The following is a 16013-nucleotide window of genomic DNA, read 5'->3' as shown; positions in this document are numbered from 1 at the left end:
TGAAAGGGTTAAGGATGCACTGGCGCTGTATGAGACCCCCCTTTCCCTTGATGCTGTTATGTCCCTCTCTATCAGAATTGATAGACGTCTTAGGGAGAGATCGAAAATTCCAGAGCAATTGGTTACCTCTCCCAAGCAACAGTCAGCCTGTACTGACTTAGATGAGCCTATGCAGCTAGGCGGAACTTCTCGTCAGGTCCGTCCTCCCGAGATTCGCCGTAGGGGGGGGGGGCTTGTTTTTTCTGTGGGGGGAGGGGTCATTTCATTAATGTCTGTCCCTCCTTTCTCAAAAACAAAAGACCGTCGGAAAACTACTAACCCCGGGCTGTGCGGAGGATGTCAGCCGGGGGGTATACGTTTCCTCCATACGAACATCTCAATTTGTGTTACCAGCGGTCATTGTTTTTGGTGTTAAGACGGAGTCTATTTCTGTTTTTCTAGACAGTGGAGCAGGGGTAAACTTGATTGATGCCCATTTTGCCCGCACTATGGGTTTGTCTCTCTGTACGCTACAGAGACCTATTCCCGTATTCGCTATAGATTCTGCTCCTCTGTCTCAGAGAAACCTCACCCACATTGTTCGTAATTTACACCTTCGGTAGGGGACCACCATAATGAGTGTCTTTCATGTTACGTTCTGGAGGGCCTTCCCTCTCCGGTGGTATTGGGTCTTCCCTGGTTGGTAGCGCACAATCCAGTGGTGGATTGGCAGGCCAGGGAGATATTGGAGTGGAGTGAGCATTGCAGAGAGAATTGCTTAAATAACAATTGCTTAATCGCCTCCATAGCTTCCCTACCTACATTTATTTCGGACTTTGAGGACGTTTTTTCTGAAAAGGGTTGTCAGAAACTACCACCTCATCGTCCTTATGATTGCCCGGTTAACCTGATTCCCGAGGCAAAATTACCCAAGTCCAGGTTGTATAATCTTTCGGGTCCCGAGAGACAAGCCATGAAAGATTATATCTCCGAGAGTCTGGCTAAGGGACACATCAGACCCTCTTCTTCACCCGTGGCTGCAGGGTTTTTCTTTGTTAAAAAGAAAGATGGGGGCCTGCGTCCTTGCTTAGATTTCCGTGAGTTAAACCAGATAACCATCCGTGACCCATACCCTCTTCATCTCATTCCTGACCTTTTTAATCAGATTGCGGGTGCTAAGTGGTTCTCCAAACTTGATCTTAGGGGGGCCTACAATCTGATTCGTATCAGGGAAGGGGATGAGTGGAAGACAGCTTTTAACACCCCTGAGGGGCATTATGAAAATCTTGTTATGCCTTTCGGTCTGACCAATGCCCCTGCTGTCTTCCAACATTTCGTTAATGATATTTTTAGTCATCTCATCGGCAGGTTTGTAGTCATATACCTAGATGATATCTTAATTTATTCGGCTGATCTGAAAACTCATGAGGTGCATGTCAGGCAAGTACTGCAGGTCCTACGGACGAATAAATTATATGCGAAAATAGAAAAATGTGTCTTCGCTGTTCAGGAATTACAGTTCCTGGGATATCTATTATCTGCTTCAGGTTTCCGCATGGATCCTGGGAAGGTCCAGGCAATTTTAGATTGGGATCTTCCTGAGAACCTTAAAGCCCTACAACGGTTTTTGGGTTTCGCTAATTTCTATAGAAAGTTCATTAAAAATTATTCAGTGATCGTTAAACCCCTTACCGACATGACTAGGAAGGGGACGGATTTTTCCAAATGGTCTGACGCCGCTAAAGATGCATTTTCCTCTCTAAAGGAGAGGTTTACCTCGGCACCTGTTCTAATTCAACCTGATGTCTCCCAGCCTTTTATTGTCGAGGTAGATGCGTCAGAGGTGGGAGTGGGAGCTGTATTGTCTCAGGGTCCGTCTCCTGGCAAATGGCGTCCTTGCGCTTTCTTTTCCAAAAAATTATCTTCTGCGGAGAAGAATTATGATATTGGAAATAGGGAACTGTTGGCGATTAAACTGGCGCTTGAAGAGTGGCGTCACTTCTTAGAGGGAGCAATCCACCCCGTCACGGTGATTACGGATCACAAGAACCTTCTGTACCTAGAATCGGCTAAACGTCTCACCCCTAGACAAGCTAGGTGGTCGCTATTCTTTACCAGATTTAACTTTGTAATCACCTATCGTCCTGGGGCAAAAAATACCAAGGCAGACGCATTATCTCGTAGTTTCCCTGGAGGGGGTAATGTTTGTGATCCGGTACCTATTTTACAAAGAGGAGTGGTTGTCTCTGCGGTACACTCTGTTCTAGAGGGAAAGGTGTTAGAGGCTCAGGGGGACGCCCCGGCCTCTTGCCCCTCAGAGAAATTGTTTGTACCGTTAAACCTGCGTCTTGAATTATTAAAAGAACATCATAATTCGGCACTTGCTGGACACCCGGGTAGTAAAGCAACCTTGGAGCTTTTATCTCGTCGTTTTTGGTGGCCAAGGTTGCGTCAGGATGTAATGGATTTCGTGTCTACTTGTTCTACTTGTGCACGCGCGAAAGTCTCTCATACACGTCCAGCAGGGTCTTTATTGCCACTTTTCATCCCCAATAGGCCATGGACACATCTGTCAATGGATTTCATCACTGACTTACCGTTGTCGGCGGGTAAAACAGTTATCTTGGTAGTAGTAGACAGGTTTAGCAAAATGGTACACTTTATTGCGCTACCCGCACTTCCTAATGCTAAAACTCTCGCTCAGGTGTTTATCAGTGAAATCGTGAAGCTTCACGGGGTCCCTTCCGATGTGGTTTCGGATCGGGGAACCCAGTTTATTTCTAAGTTTTGGAAAGCTTTTTGTTCCCGTTTGGGGGTTCACTTGTCCTTTTCCTCAGCTTTCCATCCTCAGTCGAATGGACAGACTGAGCGTACCAACCAAAACCTAGAAACATATTTAAGGTGTTTTGTGTCTGAAAACCAAGAGTTGTGGTCATCATATTTACTGTTAGCTGAGTTTGCCATAAATAATCATTATCAGGAGTGCACTGGCAAGTCACCATTCCTTGGTGCATACGGTTTTCATCCCCAATTTTGTACTTTCAAAGAGGGGGGGTCTTCTGGGGTTCCCGAAGAGGAAAGGTTTTCTTCATCTCTTTCATCGGTATGGCAGAAGGTGCAAGTTAACTTGAAAAAGATGAGTGGTAAATATAAATGCATGGCCGATAAGAAACGGTCGCCAGGTCCGGACCTAGGAGTGAATGACTATGTGTGGTTGTCTACTAGGAATATTAAGTTGCAGGTTCCTTCTTGGAAACTGGGTCCTAGGTTCATTGGTCCCTATAAAATAGTAGCCGTCATTAACCCTGTGGCTTTTCGCCTGGAGCTACCTCAGACTTTTAAGATCCATAACATCTTCCATAAATCGTTACTCAAGAAGTATGTTCCACCTCTAGAACCATCGCCGCTGCCACCTCCTCCTGTTATTGTGGATGGTAATCTGGAGTTTCAAATAGCCAGAATTGTTGATTCTCGTCGGGTCCGCCGCTCTCTTCAGTATCTTGTGCATTGGAGGGGTTACGGTCCCGAGGAAAGAATGTGGGTTCCAGCGTCAGAGGTAAACGCCAACAGGTTAATTCAGACTTTCCATGCCTCTCATCCGGAGAGACCTAGTCCTGAGTGTCCGGAGGCCCCTCGTGAAAGGGGGGGTACTGTCACGAGGGTATCAAGAGCCACGTCTGACTCCGTTATACCCGGGGTCAGGAAGTCGCAGCGGGTGGCTGCGCGCTCTATATCTAAAGATCATGGTGTTTCTTAGTTATTGTTTTCTGTGTTTGCCTTGCTATCCTTTTTGTCTCTCTCAGGGATCCGTAGCTTCTCCTCCTCAGCTGTTTCTTGTCTGCCACTCCCTACCTCCTTATATTCTCCCCTCACACTTCTCTAGTTGCCAGTTATAGAGCTTCCTGCCTGGACATCTATACTGACCCACTGGAGTGGTTAATCTTGGTTGTTGTTCCTGTGTGCTACCCTCCGGATCCCTGTTTGGCTTATTGTTGTCTCCTGTTGTCGCCCACCTGGGAATATATGTTGAATCTGTGTTGTCTGTCCTCCCCTTGGTGTTTTCCCTTAGAGTTAGTGGTGCGGACTAGTGTTCCCATCGCCCTGTTCACTACCTAGGGCTCAGCTCAGGGAAAGCCAGGGCTTTAGGCACGTGATCGGCGTACGGGTGAGGAACCCGTCTAGGGACGTCAGGGCAGCCAGGTGCCAGCCGCCAGGTGAGTCAGGGGTCACCATCTTCCCTCTCACTTGGGCAGGGCCTTCCTCGTTCCCTCCCTCTGTGTCACGTATGTGATCGCCACGCCGACCGTGATAGCTTCTGGTTTTCGCATGGACCCTGAGAAGGTCCGCGCTGTGCTTGATATGGAGCTTCCTGAGAATCAGAAGGCACTGATGCGTTTTTTGGGTTTTGCCAATTATTACAGGAAGTTCATTTTGAATTATTCCTCTGTTGTTAAGCCACTGACTGATATGACTAGAAAGGGGGTAGATTTTTCCTCCTGGTCGGTAGAGGCGCGTAAGGCCTTTTCTAGTATCAAAGAGAGTTTTGCTTCCGCTCCCATCTTGGTACAACCTGTTGTCTCTCTGCCCTTCATTGTTGAGGTGGACGCTTCTGAGGTGGGTGTGGTCTTGTCTCAGGGTCCCTCTCCTGCCAAATGGCGACCGTGTGCCTTTTTCTCGAAGAAACTCTCCTCCGCAGAGAGAAATTACGATGTGGGAGATAGGGAGTTGTTGGCCATCAAGTTAGCGCCATTGGCTAGAGGGAGCCAGACACCCTATTACCGTGTTTACCGACCATAAGAATCTGGCCTACTTGGAGTCAGCCAAGCGTCTGAACCCGAGACAGGCCAGATGGTCTTTGTTCTTTTCAAAGTTTAATTTTGTTGTCACGTTCCGCCCTGGGGTTAAGAATATGAAGGCGGATGCCCTGTCACGTTGTTTTCCGGGAGGGGGGAACTTTGAAGACCCGGGTCCCATTTTGGCTGAAGGGGTGGTGGTCTCTGCTCTTTATCCTGAATTGGAGGCAGAGGTTCAGGCAGCCCAGGCAGAGGCTCCTGATCTTTGTCCTCCTGGAAGGTTGTTTGTGCCTCTCGCTTTAAGACACAAGGTTTTTAAGGAGCACCACGATACTGTCCTTGCTGGGCACCCGGGTGGTAGAGTCACAGTGGATCTCATTGCTCGGAGATTCTGGTGGCCGGCTCTTCGTAAGTCCGTTGAGGGTTTTGTGGCAGGCTGCGAGACCTGCGCTCGTGCCAAAGTCCCTCATTCACGGCCATCAGGTCCTCTCCTTCCGTTACCCATTCCTTCCCGTCCTTGGACACATCTGTCCATGGATTTCATTACGGACCTGCCTCGTTCCTCAGGGAAGACTGTGATTCTGGTGGTGGTGGACCGTTTTAGCAAAATGGCGCATTTTATTGCTTTTCCTGGGTTGCCCAATGCTAAAACGCTGGCGCAGGCATTTATTGATCACATTGTCAAATTGCATGGTATTCCTTCAGACATAGTCTCTGATAGGGGCACGCAGTTTGTTTTCAGATTCTGGAAGGCTTTCTGTTCTCGCTTGGGGGTTCCGTTGTCATTCTCTTCTGCTTTCCACCCACAGTCGAATGGCCAGACAGAGCGCGTCAATCAGAATCTGGAGACATATCTGCGCTGTTTTGTGGCGAAGAATCAGGAGTATTGGTGTTCTTTTCTCTCCCTTGCAGAGTTTGCTTTAAATAACCGTCGTCAGGAGTCCTCTGATAAGTCACCATTTTTTGGTGCATATGGGTTTCATCCGCAGTTTGGGACATTCTCTGGAGAGGGGGCTTCTGGTTTACCCGATGAGGAGAGATTCTCCTCGTCTTTGTCATCTATTTGGCAAAAGATTCAGGATAATCTAAAGAGCATGAGTGAGAGATATAAGCGTGTGGCGGATAAGAGACGTGTGCCTGGTCCGGACCTGAATGTTGTTGATTTGGTGTAGTTGTCTACTAAGAATATCAAATTGAAGGTTCCCTCCTGGAAGTTGGGTCCTAAGTTTATCGGGCTTTACAAAATCTTGTCCATCATCAATCCCGTTGCCTACGGTCTTGATCTTCCTCAGACTTGGAAGATCCATAATGTTTTTCACAAGTCCCTATTAAAACCTTATGTCCAACCCACTGTACCCTCCTCTTTGCCTCCTCCTCCGATTGTGGTTGATGGTAATCTCGAATTTCAGGTCTCTAGGATTGTGGACTCTCGTATTGTCCGCGGTTCTCTTCAGTACCTCGTTCATTGGGAGGGTTATGGTCCTGAGGAGAGGATGTGGGTTCCAGTGGCGGACATTAAGGCCACTTGTCTTCTCAGGGCATTCCATAGGTCCCATCCTCAGAAGGTGGGCTCTGAGTGTCCGGAGTCCACTCGTAGAGTAAGGAGTACTGTCTCCGCCAGATCTTTGAGAAGTTCTGACAGACGTTCTTCAATACCTTCTGCATGATGTTCTTTTGTTTTGCTTTCGCTTTGACATCTCTTCTCCCTCTCCCAGCTGTCATCTATTAGCAGTGATTGCCTCCCTATATATCTCCTCCCATACTGCCTCACTTTGCGGTTTATACTACTTCCTGGATTCTGTTCACTGCTTGAAGTTGCTACTGCTGGTTCCTCAAGATAAGTCTATTTCTATATTTGTGTTTTCCTGTTGCCTTGATTCTAGGCGACCCTGACTCCCTCCGTATTAAGTGCAGGGAGCCGGTGGTCGTGTCCCCTCACTATTATAGGGTTTTCAGGTGTCATTCAGTCGAGGTACGTGGACATGCAACTTTCTATCATTGAGATCTTTGCATGGGCTGAGCAGCCAGGGAGAGCTCTAGGGCTTTAATAGGGCTCACCCTTTTGTTCCTTAGTTTGGGATCAAGTCAGTCGGATCTTTATTTGTTACTTCTTGTTTTCTGCAACACCATCCGTGACAGTTTGTGAATCTCTGCAGAGACGGGAGATGGCTGAAAAATCATCATGGCGGTCTGGTCTGAATGGAGAAGATGAGGAAAGAGAACGTCTACAACAAAGGTGACAAGAATGTCTACAACAAAGGTGACATCACTGGATGTAAGAGGTATGGGGCGCTATGTAGGAGAAGAGATGCTCCGGCTCCTCCCCCTGCCATTTGCAGAAGGAGGATTCAGAACTGGGTGAGGACGGCCAAGGTGGGCAGCAGGCCACGGGCGGGTGGCAGATGGTGGGGGGAACCACAAGTCTTGAGCAGGATCTGGGGAGGGAGGAGAGCGGAGGAGCTTCCTGGCTGTAGCCTGCTGTTGTTTATTGTATAATGTGAAGCAGGCAGTGCAGCCAGGACAGGCCCTACCCTCTCCGTATGATGTTCAGACACAGGCCTCAACAATAGAATTTCAGCTGTACAGAGTTTGTTGGGAGTGGCCTATTATATGTAGGAGGGGCTTTTAATAATGGGCGGGGCTAAAATTGGCCACTTGACTGGATTTGCCCCCAGGACTAAGGCTGCCAGCCCTCCCGACTGTGTGTATGTGGAGACTAAGGGCCTGTGAGCTTCTATTGGGTAATATCGGTCATGTGACAAGGCTTCTATTGGCTAATGCATTTTTGGGAATATCTCATGCAGGGATGTCCTTTTGAACAGCTCACTCTCAGACAACAGCACAGTGCTGTCTGAGCATGAGCTGCAGGGAGAAAGTCACCGTCCCTCCCACCCCTGCAGCTGACAGAAGTTAATTTTTACCTTAATTTTTTCAATCCCTGTCGGCTGCGGAGTGGGGGCGTGGCCTAACTGGATTGGGGCGTGGCTTAGCATGACATGGGGGCGGGTTTTTAAGTCCGTCTTTTGAGGGTGGCCTGAATGGTCACCCTACCTGCCCCCTGAATTGTTCATTCCACAGCACCCTGCCCCCTTAACAGTGTCATCCACAGCTCCCTGCCCTTTTAAAGCTGACCTGCAGCAGTGAAGAAAAATGGCTGGGTTGTTATGGAAACCTGGTGTAAAACTGTGTGTATGTGGAGACTAAGGACCTGCAAGCTTCTATTGGTTGATAAGGGACATGTGACCGTGTGTATGGCAGTTGGGGTATGAAGACAAAGACCTGCAGGCTTCTATTGGCTAATGTAGGTCATATGATGTGCCATATTTGCATTTTTTGGGAATATCTCAGGAACAGTACGTCGTAGAGAGCTGTGACCCCCACAAGATTTCTTTCCAGGTAGCAAGGGACGTGTATACCAAGTTTCGTTGAAATCGATGGTTGCGTTTTTGAGTGATCGCGGAACATACATACATACGTCCTTCTTTGTATATATAGATATATTTTGTGTTCCTTCTTTCTGTGTGTACATTTACAAATTAAAAAAAGGGAGAAAAAAAGGATACAAATGTATACAAATATATGCCATAAATTTCCATAGTCAACTTATTAACTTTCATGGTGACAGAAAATCTTTGTGACATACTTTTTTTGATAACCAATAAGGGAAAGGTCTGCACTGTTTGCACAGGTCGACACCTGCTACAAGGAGACACTTTAGACCTATATTTAGCCCATGGAATTTTGTGAGCTTTTTTATAGTTTAAAAAAAAAAAATACTTTCCCTGAAGTATATAGAAAAATGCAATGTGAATGAGGCTTTAAGGGGTTATCCTAGAAAAGATAATGATGACATCCTCAGGATGGGTCATCATTATTACATCAGTGGGGGTCCAAGTCCTGGCATCTCCTCTTATAAGCTGATATAGGTAGCTGCTGTGCTTACCCAAGTTCTGGTGAGCGATGCAGGCTCCCAGCAGCGTTCGAAGGACAGCACCATACATCGTATAGTGGCAGTGCTTGGTATTGCAGCTCAGCCTCATTGGGGAATGTGGCTGAGCTGCAAATAGGCCATGTGACCGATGTACAGTGATGTCACTAGCCTAGGAAGAGGCTGCAGCGCTCAGGACTTCCTCTAACAGCTGATCGTGGGGGTCCTGGGTGTTGCACCACTGCAGATCTGATGATCTATCCTGAGCATAAGGCCTCATGCACACGACCGTTGTGTGCATCCGTGGTCGTTGTGCCGTTTTCCATTTTTTTTTCGCAGACCCATGGGTCAGTGGAAAAATCGGAAAATGCACCGTTTTGCAGCCGCATCCGTGATCCGTGTTTCCTGTCTGTCAAAAAAATAGGACCTGTCCTATTTTTTTAACGGACAACGGTTCACGGACCCATTCAAGTCAATGGGTCCGTGAAAGAACACGGATGCACACAAGATTGGCATCCGCGTCCGTGATACGTGGCCGTAGGTTACTTTCATACAGACGGATCCGAAGATCCGTCAGCATAAAAGCTTTTTCAGAGATGAGTTTTCACTTTGTGAAAACTCATATCCGACATTAGATTCTAACACAGAGGCGTTCCCATAGTGATGGGGACGCTTCTAGTTAGAATATACTACGAACTGTGTACATGACTGCCCCCTGCTGCCTGGTAGCACCTGATCTCTTACAGGGGGCTGTGATCCGCACAATTAACCCCTCAGGTGCTGCACCTAAGGGGTTAATTGTGCATATCATAGCCCGCTATAAGAGATCAGGGGCTGCCAGGCAGCAGGGGGCAGACCCCCCCTCCCCAGTTTTAATTTCATTGGTGGCCAGTGCAGCCCCCCCTGGCCCCCTCTCCCTCTATTGTAATATCATTGGTGGCCAGTGTGCGGCCTCCCTCGGCCCCCCTCCCTCCCTCTATTGTATTATCATTGGTGGCCAGTGTGCGGCCCCCCCGGCCCCCCCTCTATTGTATTAGTATCATTGGTGGCCAGTGTGCGGCCTCCCCTCTGCCCCCGATCATTGGTGGCAGCGGAGAGTTCCGATCGGAGTCCCAGTTTAATCGCTCTGGGGCTCCGATCGGTAACCATGGCAACCAGGACGCTACTGCAGGCCTGGTTGCCATGGTTACTTAGCAATATTACAATATTAGAAGCATCATACTTACCTGGTGCGCTGTCTGTGACCGGCCGGGAGCTCCTCCTACTGGTAAGTGACAGATCATTAAGCAATGCGCCACACAGACCTGTCACTTACCAGTAGGAGGAGCTCCCGGCCGGTCACAGACAGCGCAGCAGGTAAGTATGATGCTTCTAATATTGTAATATTGCTAATTAACCATGCCAACCAGGCCTGCAGTAGCGTCCTGGTTGCCATGGTTACCGATCGGAGCCCCAGAGCGATTAAACTGGGACTCCGATCAGAACTCTCCGCTGCCACCAATGATCGGGGAGGGGGGGAGAGGGGAGGCCGCAACTGGCCACCAATGATATTACAATAGAGGGAGGGGAGCCGGGTGGGCCGCACACTGGCCACCAATGATAATACAATAAAGGGAGGGAGGGGGGGGGCCGGGGGAGGCCGCACACTGGCCACCAATGATATTACAATAGAGGGAGGGGGGGGGCCGGGGGGGCCGCACACTGGCCACCAATGATAATACAATAAAGGGAGGGAGGGGGGGCCGGGGGAGGCCTCACACTGGCCACCAATGATATTACAATAGAGGGAGGGAGGGGGGGCCGGGGGAGGCCGCACACTGGCCACCAATGATATTACAATAGAGGGAGGGAGGGGGGCCGGGGGTGCGGGCCGCACATCATTGGTGGCCAGCAATGATATTCAAACTGGGGAGGAAGGGGGGTCTGCCCCCTGCTGCCTGGCAACCCCTGATCTCTTACAGGGGGCTATGATATGCACAATTAACCCCTCAGGTGCAGCACCTGAGGGGTTAATTGTGCGGATCACAGCCCCCTGTAAGAGATCGGGTGCTGCCAGGCAGCAGGGGGCAGTCATGCACACAGTTCGTTGTATATTCTAACTAGAAGCGTCCCCATCACTATGGGAACGCCTCTGTGTTAGAATATACTGTCGGATATGAGTTTCACGATCTAACTCATATCCAACAGTATATTCTAACATAGAGGCATTCCCATGGTGATGGGGACGCTTCAAGTTAAAATATACCATCGGATTGGAGAAAACTCTGATCCGATGGTATAATAGGGACTCCTGACATTACATTGAAAGTCAATGAGGGACGGATCCGTTTGAAATTGCACCATATTGTGTCAACGTCAAACGGATCCGTCCCCATTGACTTGCATTGTAATTCAGGACGGATCCGTTTGGCTCCGCACGGCCAGGCGGACACCAAAACGACATTTTTTTCATGTCCGTGGATCCTCCAAAAATCAAGGAAGACCCACGGACGAAAAAACGGTCACGGACCAACGGAACCCCGTGAAAAAATACGGTCGTGTGCATGAGGCCTAAGTCATAAATATTTTCTTACCAGCAAAGTTTTTTTCACACATGACAGATTTGTTGCAGCATATTCTGTGACTGGAAATACATACGTTTGGATGGGGTCTGCAGCATGTGATTACAAGACCCATTCAGATGTATTGGACAGATTTTCAGTTGCAGATATTTCTACAATCTGTTGCATTTCCGCAAGCCCTTAGGGGGAAATTTATCATCTCTCCACCTGAAAAGTGGCGTTAAAAAGTTGCAAACTATGGGCCAGATTTATCATGACTCTGACGGCTCACTCCACTTTAACATATGGCTAAAGTCAGTTTTAGCCAAGTCAGATTTATGATCGGCCCTTTAAGACTGTAATAAATGTGGTTTGATGGTAACAGTTTATCCGTCAGTAAGCAGCTTTACAAAAGTCCCCCCTTTTTTATGAAAAAGTCGCACGTTTTTATGAAAAAGTCGCATGTTCTATTAAAAAGTCTCATAAGATAAGCATGGTCCTCACTGGAGTGAAATTGTGACTTTTTTGCGACTTTTTTGCGACTTTTTAAATAGTCCCAATAGTAAATCTGTCTAGAGATTAATTTACATAAGAAAACACGCCCACTTTCAGAAAACTGGCGAGCATAGTGCAGAGCAGAAAAAAGTCGCAAATTTGTGCGCAGTTTTAGCGTTTGGGACTTTTTTGGGGACTTTTTCACTCCATTATTCTGACCTGAGCTAATGATAAATCTGGCCCTATGTGTTTGTGACTTTTTTCCAAAATTGCTGCATTTCCCATTTCCTCCACTTTTCAGAAATGGTGTGTGGCAAGGGCAGGAAGGGTGTGTGACCAGCAGCAGCGACAAATTTAACTTAATTTACACCAGTTTTCTGGCACAAATGATTAGAGAAATCTACGGAAGCTCTGAACTGTCGTAGATTTCTGTTTAGTCATATGGACTGCCAGAGGATGCATTTTATATATGACAAGGTATGCGCCTCGTCGTAAGTTAGGCGCATCCTCCGACGGCACAGGAGATATCAAAACCAGCACTGAAAGTGTTGATCTTGATAAATCTCCTCCTTAGGCCTCACGCACACGACAGTATTTTTTCACGGTCCGCAAAACGGGGTTACGTTGTTCCGTGATTCGTTTCCGTTTTTTTTCCCGTGTGTCTTCCTTGATTTTTGGAGGATCACCAGACAAGAAAAGTGAAAAAAAAATCTAAGTCAAGTTTGCCTTGAAAATGATAGGAAAAAAACGGACACGGATCACGGACACGGATGACAATCTTGTGTGCCTCCGTGTTTTTTCATGGACCCATTGACTTGAATGGGTCCGCGAACCGTTGTCCGTGAAAAAAATAGGACAGGTCATATTTTTTTGACGGACAGGAAACACGGATCACAAACGCAGATGAACAACGGTGCATTTTCCGAGTTTTCAACGGACCCATTGAAAGTCAATGGGTCCGCAGAAAATCACGGAAAACGGAACAACAGACACGGATGCACACAACGGTCGTGTGCATGAAATGTCCTCCTATATCAGTCATAGTGCAAAATAGCATAGAAACTTGTAATTAATTTTCTGTTTTCACTAAAACCTACAAAAAACCTACATGTTTTTGCTATTATATCCATTTATGTTGTAATTAAACGGTAATATATTATTATTCCTTATATTTAATATTAATAAAACGGACAGCAGACTTCAGTTCAATGTGATTTGCTGTGCAGGTAAACTTACTGAATTATATAAACCAGTTATAACAAGAAAGTCAAATCCAGCTCTGTATATCTCTATACACCTATACAAACCTACTTAAAAATTTTGATTTGTAGTATAAACTGGATATTATAATCATTATATTTTATCAAATTTATCAAAGATGGCATGGTTTCTCACCTCTTTGGCCATGTATTTTTATGTTGATATGTTTATGTGACAATGAAACCCAATTCAATTTGTTTTTACCATGTCATTGCTATAGGATGGTCACTTACCTCCTGCTGGACAACCGAAATAACTCGCACTGGTCTTAACACAAACCCCTCATCACGATGTTCGTTGATGAGGTTCATTGCCACATCTGTTTCAAATAGTGTTTCATTGCAATCTAGAGCGATTATATTAGGAAATGGAGGGCTTGTGGCAGAACACAATGCCACCAATAAGGCTATTACAAACTGCTCCATGTTGATCAAGTCCTGCAAAACTGTGTGGCCTGATCAACCGTTTAACTTCCAATGCCCTGTATTATATAGCCCTTAATTGTGGACACTGGCTTTTATCCCTGAACTTTTTGTTAGGGTACTACAAATAAAAGGTAAATTATTAGTCTGCTTGATTTGAGAAATACTGCCACTATCTATGCAGGATCGGTGCCCATTTTATTATCTATGGTAAACTGACTTGCTCAACTGATTTCTAGGTATCTTTAACTAACCAGTCAACAAGTCAAAAAACTGAAAGCTGAACAAAAAAATGAGGCAAAGGATGTGACCGCTGCATTACATGTGCAAATGAGTTATTTTCACATATATAAATTGTAATGGATCTCCTGGCACCCCGACTGGGTACCTCCGTTGATGGATGCTCCTAGTGCTTCCCGAGGACTCCAAGCACTCCACTTGACACCGTAAGCACTGCCGACCCTATGAACCGCCGCAGCTTGGTTGGTATCTCACCGTCTTCTACCCATCCTGGACCTACGACAAGGCTTCCAGGTTCCAGTGGGTACACCTCTCTTCCTTCAGAGAGTGATGCAGGGACAGGAACAGCTCTTACAAGAGCTAGGGATTATACTCTGGAGAGTATAATGATTATAGCAATTCCCAAAGTGTAGTTCCAGTCCCCCAAACATAGAACAGGCAACTTTAATGGGGCAACATGTTACCCTTTTATGCAGGTCATCCAGAAAGGGACACTCCCATGGGGGACCTTGTGGAAGACTGAGACAGTTTCTTACATAATCAATCACATGCAGTTACAGTCCCTTTGTAGAATAATGAGTCGGGGGGGGGGGGGGGGGTTGTTGGTAAATTCCTCTACCGAACTAATAAAACCTAACATGGCCTATAATACTCCACACATAAATCAGGGTTAATAGTTCCTTGTGACCCCAAGAGACTGGGGGAGGGGGATCTCCATAGTTCTGGGTCCATAGTCCCAACAGCCCCAGTGACGGTTCAGTCCGTCACATTTCTCCCCTCCCAACAGTAGACTAACTAGGTACCAGACCCCCAACTGGTCTGGACCTGTGTTAGTCGGACAAGATGAATCCAGAACCTCCTCCAACTGGTCCTCTTGACTCTGCTGCAGGAGAGGGATGCCCCCCATACCATCTCCTGGGTAACCACACTGCCACTGGGGAGAGAGGTCGGCTACTTCTTCTCTCCGGAACGCCCTCTGCCGCTGGGGCGATCGACCGATTGTCTCCTCTCCCTGAAACGCTGCTGATTAGGGGTAGCGACCATCTCCACTCCCAGTGATGCTTGCTGCTGAGATGAGGGTCCGACAGTCTCCTCTCTCTGAGACACAGACTGCCACTGGGGAGAGAGACCGGTTGTTTCTTCTCCCTTTATGACACACTGCCGCTGGGGATCTGGGCCAGCATCCCTGCAGGGCCAGTAGAGAAACCTTGGTCCCATCTCCACCTGCCGACTGTGGGTCCTCCCATAGTGCTTGGTATGCGTCATCCAGCCAGGTCTCCTGCCACCAGGGTCTCGCGCTCCGACACCCACCCCTTCAGGGCTGCTCTCCCAGTAGAGGCATTCACAGCTTCAACAGCAACCTCTGCTCCTCACTGGGGAGACTCTCGCCCTGCCGACGCTGCACGTCCTCCAGGGCCTCGTGCCATGTGCCTTTCCGGACTGCATCCCTGTAATCTGGGTGATCCTCCTCTTCATCATGGAACACTGTCCAAGAACTAGCTGATTCCATGTTGCTGTCGCAAGGGGAGCTGTACGAGTACTAGCGTTGCCCTAATTATAAATCCACAAATGGTGTCTCCACGCTGCTTCTCCTCGCACTAGGACCCCATCCCACTGCTGCCACCACTGTAACGGATCTCCTGGCACCCCTGGGTACCTCTGTTGATGGATGCTCCTAGTGCTTCCCAAGGGCTCCAAGCACTTCGCTCGACACCGTAAGCACTGCCGACTCCACGACTGCCGTAGTTTGGTTGGGATCTCGTCGTCTTCTACCCACCCTGGACCTACGACAAGGTTTCCAGGTTCCAGTGGGTGACCCTCTCTTCCTTCATAAAGCGATGCAGGAGAGTATAATGATTATCGCAATCCCCAGAGTGTAGTTCTCCAATCCCCCAAACATGAGCCTAGACTTCATGAAGGGTAGAACAGGACACTTTAATGGGGCAACATGTCAGCCTGAGACTGAGACAGTTTTTACATAAACCAATCACATGCAGTTACAGGCAGAAAACACACACATGTGATACAATTAATCAACACAATGGGATAACGTAATCACTCACAGGCAGAAACTACCCATTTTTCTCTTTGTAGAATAATGAGCCGGGGGGAGGGGAAAGGCCTCCATAGTTCTGAGGCCATAGTCCATGTGAAGGAGGCTAGCCCTCGGGCCTCTCCAGGAGCCCCAGTGACGGTTCAGTCCGTCAAAGTCTCCATTCTCTTTAATATTTTCTCACCCCTCTCAGATATGGTATCACATACCGGCATTTCCAATTCCTCCTTTTCTTTGTCATCAAGGTTGGAGGCACTGAGGATACTGGGGTCCTTATCAGACTCTTCATCTTCTGGCATTCCC

General features: G+C 47.7%; 1 protein-coding gene across 1 annotated transcript in view; it reads right to left on the bottom strand.

Moving 5' to 3' along the window:
- LOC120997926 (histidine-rich glycoprotein-like) overlaps positions 1 to 13435 on the bottom strand; it is a 57770-nt gene extending 44335 nt beyond the window's left edge. The window contains exon 1 of the mRNA XM_040428295.1: positions 13229 to 13435. Within this exon, the coding sequence (XP_040284229.1) occupies positions 13229 to 13420 (192 nt within the window). The 5' untranslated portion in view covers positions 13421 to 13435. The remainder of the gene's footprint in view (positions 1 to 13228) is intronic.
- Between the last annotated feature and the right edge of the window lie 2578 nt (positions 13436 to 16013).

Source organism: Bufo bufo, chromosome 4 (assembly GCF_905171765.1).
Source record: "Bufo bufo chromosome 4, aBufBuf1.1, whole genome shotgun sequence".
Taxonomy (NCBI): Eukaryota; Metazoa; Chordata; class Amphibia; order Anura; family Bufonidae; genus Bufo; species Bufo bufo.
This window is presented reverse-complemented; position numbering and strand designations above follow the sequence as displayed.